The sequence below is a fragment of the Acartia tonsa genome, chromosome 13 (assembly GCF_053477335.1).
Source record: "Acartia tonsa isolate MP-2025a chromosome 13, ASM5347733v1, whole genome shotgun sequence".
Taxonomy (NCBI): Eukaryota; Metazoa; Arthropoda; class Copepoda; order Calanoida; family Acartiidae; genus Acartia; species Acartia tonsa.
In genome coordinates this window covers 37,883,216-37,898,294 of record NC_137272.1, presented here as the reverse complement: position 1 = coordinate 37,898,294, position 15,079 = coordinate 37,883,216, and the positions used below count along the sequence as shown (strand labels likewise).

The following is a 15,079-nucleotide window of genomic DNA, read 5'->3' as shown; positions in this document are numbered from 1 at the left end:
CTGTAATACAAAAATTGCGATGGTACAAGCACTGCAAAGTTTTTAAAATTTGCAAAAAGACCTGTTTTTAAAGCTCTTGTACCATCTCAATTTTAAAGATTTTTACAAAATTTCAATTCTAGTGTGTCTATATAAACCTGAAATTTACTAAAAAAAAATGGGGGCAGTCTCAATTCTAACATATAATGGAAGAAGGTGTAGCAAGTAATTTTCCAAAGTAAAAATTGCCAGATTTCATACATAAATAATGGGGTTGGGCTGGAATCGATAGATACAGATATCCGGCTGATTCATAATTCTGGATATCAAGTATTTGGGTTATATTGACACACTAGAATTGAAATTTCGTAAAAATCTTTAAAATTGAGATGGTACAAGCTTTTTAAAATCTGCAAAAAGACCGTTTTTAAAGCTTTTGTTTCATCTCAATATAAACCTAAATACTTGATATCCAGAATTATAGATCAGCCGGATATCTGTATCCATCCAATCCGGCCTAACCCTATTATTTGTGTATGAAATCTGGCAATTTTTACTTTGAAAGATTACTTGCTACACCTTTGTCCTTCATATGTTAGAATTGAGACTGTCCCCATTTTTTTGGTAAACTTCAGGTTTATTTTGACACACTAGAATTGAAATTTTGTAAAAATCTTTAAAATTGAGATGGTACAAGAGCTTTAAAAACAGGTCTTTTTGCAAATTTAAAATTTTTTGCAGTGCTTGTACCATCGCAATTTTTGCATTACAGAAAAAATATTTTGCATGGGTCATTATTTTGCATAAATCAACCATATTATGGCTGGGGGCAAAAATTTTAACAATTTTTTTCTAAAACGGGACAGGGTAATGTGTACATAAGCGCGCTGAAAGTTTATATCTCAATTGTTTTTCTACAGTGTGTCTTAATTTGATGCCAGTTTTATGAAAATTAATAAAAAAAATGTTTTTTTTTTGCATGAAAAATAAGATTGATGTAGATTTTTAAAAAGATTAAAACACACTATTTACCATAAATAACTGTAAATATTGGATATAATGAAAATAGCATTAAGAATATATCTGGGATCACTACAAAAATAGAATAAGCTAAAACTCAACGGTGTTTATATCTATCAAAACATAATTATACACAAAAAAAATAGTTACCGGGATCAGATTGAATCTAAGAGGTTTATAATAAAAATAAAAGATAGTGAGCAAGTATTATATAGCAGGGAATGGGATAATGAGGGGGGTTATTTTTACAAGAGTCAAAGTGAGGGGGAGGGTAAATAGAGAAAAGGAATATTGTTAAAATTGTACAAAAGTTTTTTTATTTCAACATTTTTGCGGGTTAAATCCTTAATCATGATTTTATGCAGTTTTGAAATGAAAATGAGAAACATCTACGGCAGTGGCATTTTCACATTTTGACAAAGTACTATCCTTACATTTTCTTGCTGTACCATTTGGGGACATATTTTTTAATGTGATAAAATAAACAATAAATTGAATACCAATTTATGCTTTTACAAATAAGGAGACATTCTGTTTGATTTTAAGTTGACAGTTTTCCCTTATGTATAAATTAGGCAGGAAAAATTCTTACTTTTTAAACACATTGTGAATGTTCTAAAAAGTTAATTCATGCATTATTTTTATTTCATACATGAAGGAAAACATGAAACAAAGATTAATTTTGATTTCTAATTAACTATTGGCACAAATAAAAGCAACTAATTAATATGTATATTGTACAAACAAGTAATACTATTTCATTTACAAGGTCTCCAAAATAAAATATGTGATAATTCAAATCAGCTTTTTTTACAACTAATTTACGTTTCTTTTGGCGCCAAAATTTTCGCGGCTTTTTTGGCGCCAAAAAAAGGCGGGAAAAACATGATCTTTTTTATGTTTATACTTTACTTGAACAAGCATGATCTGTTGCAGGGGAGCAGAGTGATTGATTGCATCACATTTCTAATTTTTGGAAGAATAAAACATCCTTATGCATAGATTAACAAATAATGAAAAAAAGCTAATTTATATTTTTAAAAGCAGCTATACACTTTATGCTACTTTAAATGTGCAGTTGTATGTATTTTTTTCAAAAATATTTGAGTATTTTCCATCAAAAATTATGTTTCAAAAGTATATGTTTTTAAATTTCTTGAGGAATTAAGTTGAAAACCAGACTTTTGCCAATTTCAATGATGAGGTTAATATTATAATAATAATTATATATCAATTATTCTATCACTTTTACAATATATAACATTTTATACAGTATATATAATAATAATGTAATAATAATAATCATTAATTTTAGTTTAATCATCTTGTTTTAATTACTTTTATTAATGATTATTTGTTAATTGTGTATGTATAGAAAATGGACCCGTCAGTTTATTTTATCATTTTAATAATGGGGTAGATTGGGGACTTATTAAGGACAATTCATTCCTTTTTAAAAGTTGGAATAAAAATATTGTTAAAAATGTTTTTATAGCTTTAATTTAATCCATTTCTGGTAATATTGATATAAAATTAAATGACTTTGATTGCAACCTTAAAAATTAAAGATCCTTCGACTACCCCAATTATTTATAAACAGGATTATATGATAAGGGCAAGCTTCGATTTTCAAACTTTTGTTTTTCTGCGTCTTCTCGTTTTGTTTGCTTCTTTTAATCATTAAAAACTCTTTTTGATAATATTTTAGTAAAAAAATTAATTAGCTTTTTTACCCCACATAACCCCTTCTTTTATTTTCACAGTGATTTTTTTCTTTAAAATTTAAAATATCTTTTTAACTTAAAACAAGAATGTAAAGAAATTTTTAATAAGAATGGACAGAGGATTAATCAATATCGATTTTTTTTATTAAATTTAAAATTTCATATAAAAAGATATAAGTTCATAACAAGAAAAATTTAGGTGCAAATTTTGAAAAACATTTTTTGACTAGAAAAATTTCGAATAATGTTCTAATTTTTTAATTTAAAAGGAGGATAATGGATAATTTTGTTCTTGTTTTTTAATTTTGAATTTGTTTTCTGATCTTGGAAGCTTGGTTTTGATTTCATGTTACAGTTTACCCTAAGAATAAAAAGTATTTTTAAGGTTTCCTGTCAGAAATTATGTGAAATAAATATTTTTTGTTTTATTTGTGCAATTTCATCTCTACTAGTATTAAAAATGTTTGACAATGCGCTGTGAAATGACCATATAAGAATGTTGTATTAAAATTTAGAGATAAATAAACCTGTTATAAGAAGATTATTGGTGGACTTTGTTTGAATCAAGTTAGGAGCCACGACACGGCAACCATGGTCAAGAACTGGTTCTTTTCCTCCGCCATGTTGGATGACGTCATCATGAACAGCTGACTTAAACAGCTGTTGCAGTAAGATTCTAGTTGTTGTTGTTGTATAGAAAATTGCGGCTAGATGGTTTAGCAGTAATACCTAAAAAAAATTTTAAATAAAAATCACTTAGCAAACTTTTGTTCTTTATCAGAACAGCGTTAGTTTTTAGACATTGTTGGATAATTCTTTCTTAGTGTTGGTTTAGTTTAATAATGTTATTCTTTTTATGTTTTATGCAACTTTTTTATCCAAAAAATAATAACCAAGGAAAGTTTTTTTTGTAATAATATTTGTTTATTAATTAGTTTTGAGTTGATTGGTAGAACTTTCTCCTATAATGCAAACTTAGGCTAACAAGGATGACTACATGCAAAGCAAATTTGAAAAAAAATATATAATCTGCACAACCACTTTTACATTTGTTGATCAAACTTATTGCTTTCTCTCAGTACTAGCAGTTACGCCCCTAAAGGCCTCTAGTGGCTCTTGAGGGTTGTTGGAGTTGGAGTCGACTTACTCCAATTTAGATTTTAAATTTTAAAAAAATTGTTGGGTTTTATTCCGCTTAGGGGTGAGTTTTCTTTATAGGTTGGAAAAACCCTTCCCTTAAAATTGTTATAAAAAGCTTCACTGTAAAGGAGAACTATATCAGTTCAGTGGTTAGCGAGATCCTTTGCTACAGACAAAAAAGCTTACTGATTTTTTATAATAGGATGTCCAATGATAAACCTATCCAACTAATACCTTTGCAACGATTGTAAGTGAATAGAATAAAATGGATAAAGTTGAAAAGGCTTAAAAAGTAGATATAGCAAAGATTGAGAAAATATTAGAAATAAAACTTGTAATGATGCTACGCTTCTAAAATAATAGAAAAGAAAACAAAACTTTTCCTTTTCTCTTCCTTATGTTACAAAAATACTAGCTACTATTTGTCGTACTAATTTCATTATTTTATCAAATGCTTTACTATATTCAAACTAACATTAAATGTTCAGATGTTGTAAATTCTGATTTTAATAAGGTACAAAAAGTATTATTCCATTGCACAATGCATAATAGTTTGAATTTAAAATTTCATATTTGTATCTTTTATGTTTGATAAAAGTATTTCTAAAATAACGCAACACTCTCCTTCTTGGTACTATATTGAAATTTGTGAGGGGGGCACAGTGGGATTTTTGGTCATTTTTTAAATTTCCTCAATTTTGAGTTAAATGTCCCAGGGGCTAGTAATACCATTCAAAAGTTGCCATGCAACAGATTTTTTTATATACTACAAAATTAGGCAAAATACAGCCGTTTTGCTGAACGTGGTCAAAGGAATATTTTTAAAAAGTGAATTTTTTCATTAAAATCATCATACATTGCTTTTCCCACTTTTTCCTAGAATAAATTGGTGTAAAAATCTGATTAAATGATATGTAACAATATTTCATTGATATATACAGATGTTTCTACTTTAAAATGCAAAGAAAAATAAGAAAAGTTGTCATAAATCTGTAATTTAAAATCCAAGAACACCTAATATTGCATCTTAAAATAACATGTATTTTTTACGTTTAAAGGTTTTTCTCACTTGGGGCTACGAGGTGCCAAAAGTTATTTAGGTCCTGATTAAATTCAAGTATTCATAATTCAAGATTAGTTCATAACTCTTGGCACCTCGTAGCCCCAAATGAGAAATCCAGCTTAGAAAATAGATACTGTGAAGTTGTATTAATATAAATTAAATACCATTATGAAGTTAAAGTACCTACTAAAAATTGATATAATTTAATAACACACATTTTTAATCTTTAAAGGTTACCTTTCCGTTTTTAATAGTGAAGCTATTCTGTAAATGATACGTCCGTCTGTCGGTACATCTGTCCGTTAGAAACATTATTAGGGAAAACGTGAATATCTCGGCTGCTATTTAAAAGACTTTATTACCATACTAAGAAGCATCCAGATTATAATTTACTAAGTCCTTCAGTCTATCGGTAATGGTCTGACAACGAGTTGATTTATATTTGAACAAGGATGACAAAATTCATAAAAGCAAAGCTCTGAAACGGGGTGACAGACAAACAGCGTGAATATGTAAAGTATATATAAATAAGTCTTGTCAAAATTTTGCCTAAATTTGTTGCAAAAGTTCTTAAATATAAAATACTGTTTAAGGGTAAACGGACATTGTTAGGAATTGATTATAGAGATGCTTCGCTTATAATATTGTACTTATAATATAAGTTAAAAATCAACATAAACGTATTGACATTCTGGTAATGATTATAGGGTTGATACGCTTTCCAAATCATACAGGAAACAATAGAACAATTCTAACATGCCTAAGTTAACGAAAAAGCTAACGTTACGGACGCAGGGACGTACGGACTGACCCTAATTATAGAAAAGCTACGCTGTGATTTTAGATAGACAGCTTTTTTTGGGGGGAGGGGGGGGAAAGATTTACCTCATTGATGGTAATGCGCCCCTAGCATCTAGGGTATTCTAAGGGATATAGAAGGGCAGAAAAATAGCTTAAAACAATACCCAGGCTTATTTATAAAAATGAAATAGCCTAAAACCATCCTATAAGAAGCTTCCCTCTAAAGAACCATATCGGTTAAGGGGTGAGTATGATTCTTCGCTACACACAAAAAAAGCTTAGTACTTTATATTATGGGATGTACTGAAAACATATATACAATGATTATTATGAAATAGTTTTAGTAACAAAGCTGCTCAATTTTTATAAATGTGCGTATGTCTTCCTTTCTGTATTTCTGAAACATTTAAATTAAATTTGATTTCTAAGCCACTATTTTTTTCTGTCTGTCCTTTAACTTTGTTTGAAATACTTAATTTATATTGTTCTTTCCTTTCAATGCCCTTGGTTTCTAAATCTAATAGTAGTTCCTGAATCCACATTCATTTACTGTAGGTATTACCTAAACTCTCCATCCAACTATTAAAATTTAAAAATAACAAGGATGACAACATCCATTAAAGCGAAGCTCTGAAACGGTGGGACAAACGAACATTAACACTTATAGATTGTCATAACTAAATAATCAGAACGTAAATGTATAAAAGTTTAACAGAATTGTAAGTAAATTTGTTGAAAAACTGAATAATTAAAGGATAATTTTTAAGGACATTGTAATAGGGCTCGGCAAATATACCTCAGGCAAACCTTTTACAATTTTAAATATCAACTAAAAGGTCGAACCTGACCCTAGTATGACAATCCCTTTTATCAAAGTTCTTTTAAAGCATCAAAATGGGTTAAAATTTATAGCTTAGTCACAGCTGATGCGCAGCTGCCGAGCCCTGTATACTATTTATTGAAAACTTAGAAGCATATGATATGTATATTAATCATATACGTACACCTTAAAAACTCTCCAAAAGTTTAATTTAGATCTAAGTCGATGTTAAAAAAAATTCTTTTTAGCAGAATAATATAAGAAATTTCGAAGTTTTAACTATATGAGTAGAGTAGTTCTAGGGACATTTTTCTTATTAAAATCACAATAATATGTATATAATATGTTATATTACATAAGCTATAACCTGTATATGAAAGGTTTTAACTTTATTTTTAGATAGAATACGCTTTTGTTGGCATTTGTGACTCATAAAGTTAAAAAATCCCCAAATCAGCCAAAAAACCCACTGTGGGGGGGGGGGGGCATTATTTGTTAGAATCAGTTTCGTGGGCATTACCCCACATCCACCTAAACCCCAATTTTTTTGAACGCCAAAACAAATATGATTATTCCTAAAAAAAAATTATGAACGTCTAAAAATGAATGCATAATCCCTGATTATACGCTAATGATAGAATGAATAATCAGCTAATCAGGAAAAATAAATTACAATCTAACCAACCAACAAACGCATGGATCTAAAGAGACAAGACAAAGGCCGATAAATTGATGTACATCTCCAATGATTATACTCAAAACTTCCCCTTCTGTAGATTACAATTGGTGAATTCAATAAAATTCTCAAAGTTAAGCCAACGAATAAGAAAACGTTATTATAAAGAAAAACTTTGTGGATTATTAGAATAAACAGCCCAGTGTCCCCTCCCTCCCTGCTAAAAACCTCACATTAAAAAAATCAACACAAACCTTAATATAAAAAATCAAACCTAACAAGCATGTTTGATTTCAAATACGTATAAGTGATTGTAATTCGAAAATAATACTAAAAGAGAAAATTATAGCCTTATTTATCTTAGTATTTTTTTGTCTCCACTGCTGATCCGATACGGTTTTCCTTTACATTGTAGGTTCTTATAGATCCTGGAAAGGATTATAGCTATTTAAGGGGAGTGTACCAACACCCTTCCTCCCGACGAACAAAATTTCCCTTCCTAATTTTTTTCATTTTCTTTATAAAACTGTAATAAAAAAGTGTGGGAGAGGGTCGATTGCACGCCCCCAACACCTCAAGTGCCCCTAGAGGCCTCTATGGGCGTAGCCTCTAGCCCTTATATAAAAACAACAGGAATCTTTGTCTGTACCGAAGGATCTCGCTAACGCCTGGACAACATGCTACCAGTTTTGAGAGAAATGCTTCCTTATAAAACAATAAATGCGCGAAATACCAAGAACAAGCTTACCCAAAGTTGGTGAGCAACAGTAAGTAGAATAATATTTGACAGTAGAGGGAGGCTGGTCACGATGAATTCAATCTAAAAACAAAAAAGATTATTGTAATAAAATATTGTATTAGCATTTTTCAGCACAATTTATTTTTCTAGCATTTAATAATTCTGTATTCGAGGGTGTTTAAGGGAAAGCCTTAAATCATCCTAAGACTCGAATCTAAAAATTGAATAGCCTAAAACTATCTCATAACCTTTGTGAAACTTTTCCTAAAATAGTTATCTGAATCGGTTCAGTAGCTTTTGAAATCAAAAAACTTTATTTTATAAGATCCAAAGGTTATATAATAAACTAAAGCTACACTTTAACCCAATTTTGCTCCTGTTAAGTTAAGGGTTAATTAATTGGAATTTTTTAGCCCACAAGTTTTCTATAAATCAAGATAGTTTATTTTGGGAAACGATCACTATGTCAAATTATACATCGAGCTGGAAAATCATGCACTACATCAAATAATAGCTGAGATAATGTTGTTTCTTTACCTGTGGGATGGTTATTTGAAGCTCTGTAAGTATTACACTGTGCAGCAAGCAATCTCTAGCGGGAGAATAAGACACCATGTCCTAAACAATAAGTATGGATTTTTTCTTTAAATTCTTCCTAAAAAATAAATAAAAAACACTATATAAGGATGTAGCTTTTTTCTAACCAAAGGCCGTGACCTAACCTTGTCTGGCCAATTCTTGCCTAGCCCTAAAGGGGTTTCTTGCTCGACTAGATACTTTATGGAAACTGCCTGTACTAGTTTTGATAATTTTAATCAATTTAATTTTTTCAATATAAAGTTTAAATTTAACCCTCTTTCTTTACTTCAAATCTTTATCTGCTCTTTTATTTGTTCAAATAGAAGTTTTCTGTATTTAAAGTAAGTATAAGAAACGCTACATTAGGACTAAAATAAAAAGGGTCATACGTCCAAAGAATAAATATTACCTGGCAAGTTAAATAATCACCATACACTTTCCCGTTCAGACCCGTAGTTACCTAAGAATATTATTTTGTAAATAATAATGTTACACATATTTTTAGTACTATTTATTCTAGCGGTAGACAAAAAAAAACCTTAAAAAATAGGATTGAATCTATTCAAATGAGTAGAAAATCCAAGCTATCAAAATTACAAGCCTTTTGAATATGTATTTTATTGTGTGAAAAATATCCACCTTGTTCTGAATGGTTCCCATTAGCACTGAGCAAAGGTGAGGGGGCACCCACCCCCAGATGGTGATGATGCAGAGGGGGCGGGGGCACTGTGCCCCACAACAGCCCCTCCTTAGAGTCCCCCCAGCTGCCGGACAGACCGTTACCGCACAAGTCAGCTGATCCGACGCCGCCATTTTTGTTGAGAGCGCCGCCATCTTTGACTGAGGACCACAAATCTGCCCATTCTTTGCCTGTCAACGATCAATCAATCATGCAAATTGTCTGATTATTTTTTGGCGCCAATACTTGAATGTCGGCTTCGTTATTAAAGTTATAATCTAAAACAATGTAATTAAAATATAAGGGGTGGGATTTTTGATAGTCTATTGTAAAAACAAAAACATCTTTCCTAACAAATTACTTTTGAAAATCAGTTAATTTGATGATTTGAATAATTGTGTGTTAAGCTTTCCTTCGACGAGTAGTGGATGATGTTTGTTGGCCCATGGATCCTCTCTGTCCTTGTTACTTGTGTCTGAACTATTACTGCTACTGTTACTGTGCCAACCATTGAGCTTTGTTCCTGTAATTATATACAAATCAATCAGCAGCAAGTCTTTGAGTTTGGTCTTCTAGGATAATAACAAATTCAGTGGCATTCTACATTAATCCCCAAAGTTTTAGCTAAATAAGTTAGTTGGAGTACCCAAAGTCTAACACAACTCAAGAAGGCATTTTAGATCCATCATTATTTCATCAATTTCAAGATATTAAAATCTTAATTTGACGCAACTAAAATTGCTTGAATACCTGTTCCGTTAAGATGATGTGTATCTGGCCCCCACCCTCCCCCCTCATCCTTGAGGGGCTGGTTGTTGCAGTCCCAGGGGGGCGGGGTGAGCCCCACAAGGGCCCACTCCTCGGGGGTAGGATCTGGTGGCCACCACTCCCAGGAACAGCCACCGGGACGGGCGCTGTCACCCAACCAATCACCGCCAGGTCCTGCAAAATTAAACAAAAATTGATTATTAAAAGTTATTAAAACAGTTTATTTTTTCAAAGATTTTTACTTTAAAACCAAAATGTGAGAATACTAATGCTATAATGGACAGGACAACTTACCATGCCTGACCATACCTGTGATTGTATGGTGTTGAGGATGTCCAGCAGCAGGACCATGAACTCCTCCATGGTGGTGCCCTTGCTCCAGGGAGTGCTGCTGTTGGGGGGAGGGGGTGGTTGTTCCCACGGCTGTGGTTGTAGGGGTTGACCGCTGTGGTCTGAAAAACAAAAAAAAATGTTCATTCATTAAAACATTCAATGGATTTAAATGTTATCAATTGAGGTAGATTGAATTTTGATTGGTTAGTTTCAACAACTTATTAAAACTACAGTAGGCTAATTTTGTTTGTCAACACTGGGAATGTAAATTACCTGTGGCCTCCGTTATGGTGGCCGTTATGATGAATGTTTGTGTGTGTGTGATTTGACGGCGGAGACACCCCGTCGGCGGATTTGTTCGCTGGACGGAGCGGCGTACCGCCCCCGGGACCGCCGTAGTAGCCAGAGTAGTGCGGGTGGTGTGGCTGGAAAGATCCGTGACCTGTGGAAATAAATGAATATGTTGATAGAATAAAATTGAAAATCACGAAACCTTTCGATTATTTTTTCTTCTTTTGAAAAAGGTTGCTTATATTGCAAGGTTTTACCTGTTAAGTCTGAATCAATGTAAACTATAAGAAATATCTACATTTTTTGAAAATTAGTCTATAAACAGCAGAGATATTTGAAGATATGAAATAGTGTTACAGACAGAAAGAACAGGTTAAACCCCTGACTTTCTCAGGCCAGTGTTAGGCAACTGTAGGGTATGGGTAAGTTTTAATGAGTGTCTTTTAAGCATTTATCATATTAAAAACTTATGGGTGTGCCTTATCCATAAAGACGAGAAGACTATAGTACTAGTCAATACAAAAAAAGAACATGAACCTGGTGTCCAGTGATGGTGAGGTACAGATCCATGCCAGTCAATTCCATCCTGCCAAACATAATTCCAGGTAAAAAAAAACTACATTTTTCCTCAAGATTTGTGCAAATATCAAAATAAAATGATTAAATGTTTGCGTCGACTATAATATAAAGAATTATGTTGTTTTGTCTTAATGATCTCGGAAATTGCTGGTCCGATTTGGTTGTTCCTTACATGGCTTTATTTATTTTTGTGGTTTTAAGCTATTTTCGTTACCGTTCCCACCCTCCACAAGAGACTAGGGGATACTCAACTAATAAGTATTTAAAGTGACTTATTATCGAACTATTGTTATAAATCTTCCATTCGGCATTATGCATTAATTAATACTACAAACTTAAATGATTAAAAAATAAGTTTTTTTTCTTATTGAGAAAATCAAGAAAGTTTGTAAAAAATGCAAAAATTGTATGCTAAATCTTGACAGAAGGCTCTCATAAAATAAATAGAACTGGCATGAGTCGAGAGTTTAGATAAACCAGGAAGGGAAAGGACATTGAACTGTAAATTACACTAGTACCCAAAGTTTTATGACAACTATACTATTCGGTAGCACTAATACTTTGGGTATTAAACTGGTACCGTCCTAACTTTTCAACCAATTATTTTGATCTGCAGATAGGAGGATTTTGTTTATCATCATTGAGGATGTATATCAATTTGTCGTCCATAAAAACTATACAAACAGGGATAGGTTACTTGAATATAAATAAATCTTTTGCTAAATCCTCCTAGCAAACTATGAATTAATAGAGTTTTTCCTTATTGGGGATTGATTTATCTTCAATTGATATATCCCCGCGATTATTGAGAAGTTCTTTTTTTATATTTGAAATTACAGGGTGAAAAGTTGAAATTGGGCAAAATCTCCTGTAAGAATTTTACAATATACAACATATACTTTATAGAATCTTTAATTTAGCTTTAATAATAACGTAAAAAAATTAGTTTTCGGTTCTCCAGGATCAAAATAAAAGAGTTAAAATTAAAATAAAATAAAACTTTGGCTTAATTAATTTTAGTTTGATTTGCTATGAGAATTAGCTTATTACTTGTGATTAAGTTTTCTTTTAATTTTCCTCCAACAAGGACATTTCTCACAGTCAAGTAGCGGTCTAGCTGTAAATATCTCAAATGGTCAAACATTCTGTAAGTCAAAGGAATCTATACTAGAAAAATCAGATTTCTATCTTTCATAGCCGCTGAGAAAATCAAATTTCTTGTGATCTTACTCAGACAGACGGACGTACGGACGGGCCGACCCTAGTTATAAAGAAGCTTGTGCTACTAAACCTATAAAATATGTTTTGGCAAAATTGAAAAACTTTGAATTCAGCCTGTAATTGTATCTGTACTGTAAACTGTATTTATATGATAAGTAAAGATATTGAGAGAACAACAAAAAGAAAAAAGAGAAAATTTAGGCGAGTGTTTGTTTTTTTCCACAGAAATAAAGAAAAAGACTTGATCCTAAGGTTTTTTTGTTTGAAGCTTAATATTTCAGTAACTACAATCTAGAGATCCCGTACATAGGTCCCTGGATGATTTTAACTTTTTTTTTATTGAAATTTTAATTTTTTTAGTCCCCTCCTTACCTATTCTCACAAGAGGGTCCCCCCTTTCCCTAATTGCCTATTTTAATCCTCTAGGAGCATAATCGCTGTACAATACAATATTCTTTTGTGCTAATTTAAAATCTTTGTTAAAATGTCGGAACGCCAGAATTGAAGGGCCTATAAAAGCTATGAATAGTTCATTGACTGGATAACTCATATGTAGAGTAGCCTCGAAATTCAGGGACAGGGGATAAGTCACCTCAGGAAAAAAAAGATTTTACCCAAAATTTTAATACAATGTTGTAGGTACTTGTTTGTATAAAAAAATCATAAAATGTTTTCAAAAAAGAAACTCAATTTTTAATATCTAAAAAACTGTCCATAAAGTCAAACGATAAATATATTTATTCTCACTCCCTTTTCCCTGACAATGTATTATAGAATTATTTTCGCGGAAAAGCCAACAACCGAAAATATGCATTTTCTAGATTTTGTAGATTTTTAACTCAGTGCACCCCCCCCCCTTCCACTCTCTAAATTCGCTTGTAATATTTGTATGGCTTAATTCTCGAATTATGCTGTGTTCTAAATCAAAGTGACAACTCTATCATAAATATATTTTTACAAAGAGAGGTTATTTGATGAAGACAAAATCAATTAAATAGGAAATCATTCCAGAAAAATGATGGTTTTGTTTAATTATATGTAAATATGGGAGAAAAATGTAGATAGAAATATATATAATGGAATAATTAAAGGACATTTAGAGCAATTGTGAAGAGAATAAGCAAAATTATGATCAAAAGTTTTATACTTTTAAAACTGTTTTTGATAAAAGAGAGCAATAAACTGTCATTGATTTGTAATGAAAGGATATATTTAGATTTGCTTTGGTTGTAATGGAAAAAATATTGTCTTATTATTGAAAAATAGATACTATAACCCTGCGGGGCCACTCTACATTCTGGCCTAACCTAACCCAACTGACCTGCTCCCAATATGGGGGTTGATGCGTACTCTGTCTGTGTTTCCCGGAGGCGGAATCCCGTTTGGGGGAGCCGTCCCAGCGCTGTGCCCCCCTGGGGGGGTCAGGCTTGTTGAGGGGGGGCTGGTGCAGGGACCTGGCGGCCCCGGCAGCCCCTCCAGGGGCGGGGGAGGGATCCAGGGGGACGGGCTGGGGGTGGGCAGCAGGCTGCGGTCTCTGAAAAAAAGAAAACATATTATTTTGACGAAAAAGTGTAAATAAAACGAACATTTCATAGATGGTTAGATAGATCAATGAGAGAAAATATGTTTAAATTTAAATTGATAACCTATGAATATGTAGGGCGTAATTATGTAATTAGTAGAACAGCAAATAACAAAGGAATAGTGAACAGTTAAATAAAACAACTACAATTAGATGCCGTATTTATTTTTAACGTATTCCATAAAAAAAACCAGAGGGGTTTTCAGTAATCAATAAGCTTCGCTACTCGGGGAGGGAGGAGACATTGGGCTTTTTATTATACTAGTCTCCAAAGTTCTATAATAACGTTATCTTATTTGATGGCTTAACAACTTTTTTGTTTCATTGGGGATATGCATCAATTTATTGGCCATTGTCATATACTTTTAGGTCTCTTCGCAACTAATAGTTATATTTTTTTAGCGCAAAAATTTTTGAAATCTTTAAAACTAATATTATTTTGATCAACAGAAATATAAAAAGTGTTATTTTTATCAATAGTTTATCAAAATATATAGAGTTTCAAACCAGGGATAGAGAGATAGGACAAAGTAATATAATTTTATTCCTCCTCTTACTATCAAATTCTTACTTTGGGAGCAAAGACATCCAAGCTTTTTAATTGGTGGGGCAAAAATGTCTATAACGGGGAATAGGGGGGGGGGGAGGAGGGCGTAATATTTTAGCCACCCCAAAAATCTAATATAGTTAAGGAGGTGCGGTTGAGGGTATTTGTCCCTTTATTCCAATTTGGAAGAAAAATTTTTCTACCATTGACGTATCATTTTTTCCCCAAATTTCCATCTGCTAACAATAAATATTATGAAAAATTAATATATATTTATTCAAAAGTTCATCCTTTTTTAGCTTCCGAGCTAATTTATGAGATTTTTTTTGTGTTTCATATGATCTCTTAAAAAGCTAAGCAAATAGGTCTACAATATAAAGAACGTTTCGTATTTGTCATGTTTAACATTACCCAAAAACTTTTAAATATACTATTCAGTTTTTGAATAGTTAAGTGCCAGATTTCAAAAGGGATTTGATCCTGTTTGCTTCCAATTTTTAATGTATATAATCAATTTTACCATAAAGCCTTTATCTTT

General features: G+C 31.9%; 1 protein-coding gene across 3 annotated transcripts in view; it reads right to left on the bottom strand.

Annotated features, from left to right (window-relative positions):
• Positions 1-871: 871 nt before the first annotated feature.
• Positions 872-15,079, bottom strand: part of LOC145303698 (uncharacterized) — an 89,092-nt gene continuing 74,884 nt past the window's right edge. The window contains exons 8-19 of one of the 3 annotated variants that reach the window (XM_080145300.1): positions 13,734-13,946; positions 11,150-11,198; positions 10,595-10,763; positions 10,283-10,440; positions 9,971-10,162; positions 9,635-9,743; positions 9,181-9,413; positions 8,951-9,001; positions 8,500-8,580; positions 7,972-8,043; positions 3,251-3,452; positions 872-3,084 (exon numbers count right to left, since the gene is read on the bottom strand). In XM_080145300.1, the coding sequence (XP_080001426.1) occupies positions 3,080-3,084; positions 3,251-3,452; positions 7,972-8,043; positions 8,500-8,580; positions 8,951-9,001; positions 9,181-9,413; positions 9,635-9,743; positions 9,971-10,162; positions 10,283-10,440; positions 10,595-10,763; positions 11,150-11,198; positions 13,734-13,946 (1,534 nt within the window). In that variant the 3' untranslated portion in view covers positions 872-3,079. The remainder of the gene's footprint in view (positions 3,085-3,250; positions 3,453-7,971; positions 8,044-8,499; positions 8,581-8,950; positions 9,002-9,180; positions 9,414-9,634; positions 9,744-9,970; positions 10,163-10,282; positions 10,441-10,594; positions 10,764-11,149; positions 11,199-13,733; positions 13,947-15,079) is intronic. The other 2 variants (XM_080145301.1, XM_080145303.1) reach the window with 2 other exon arrangements.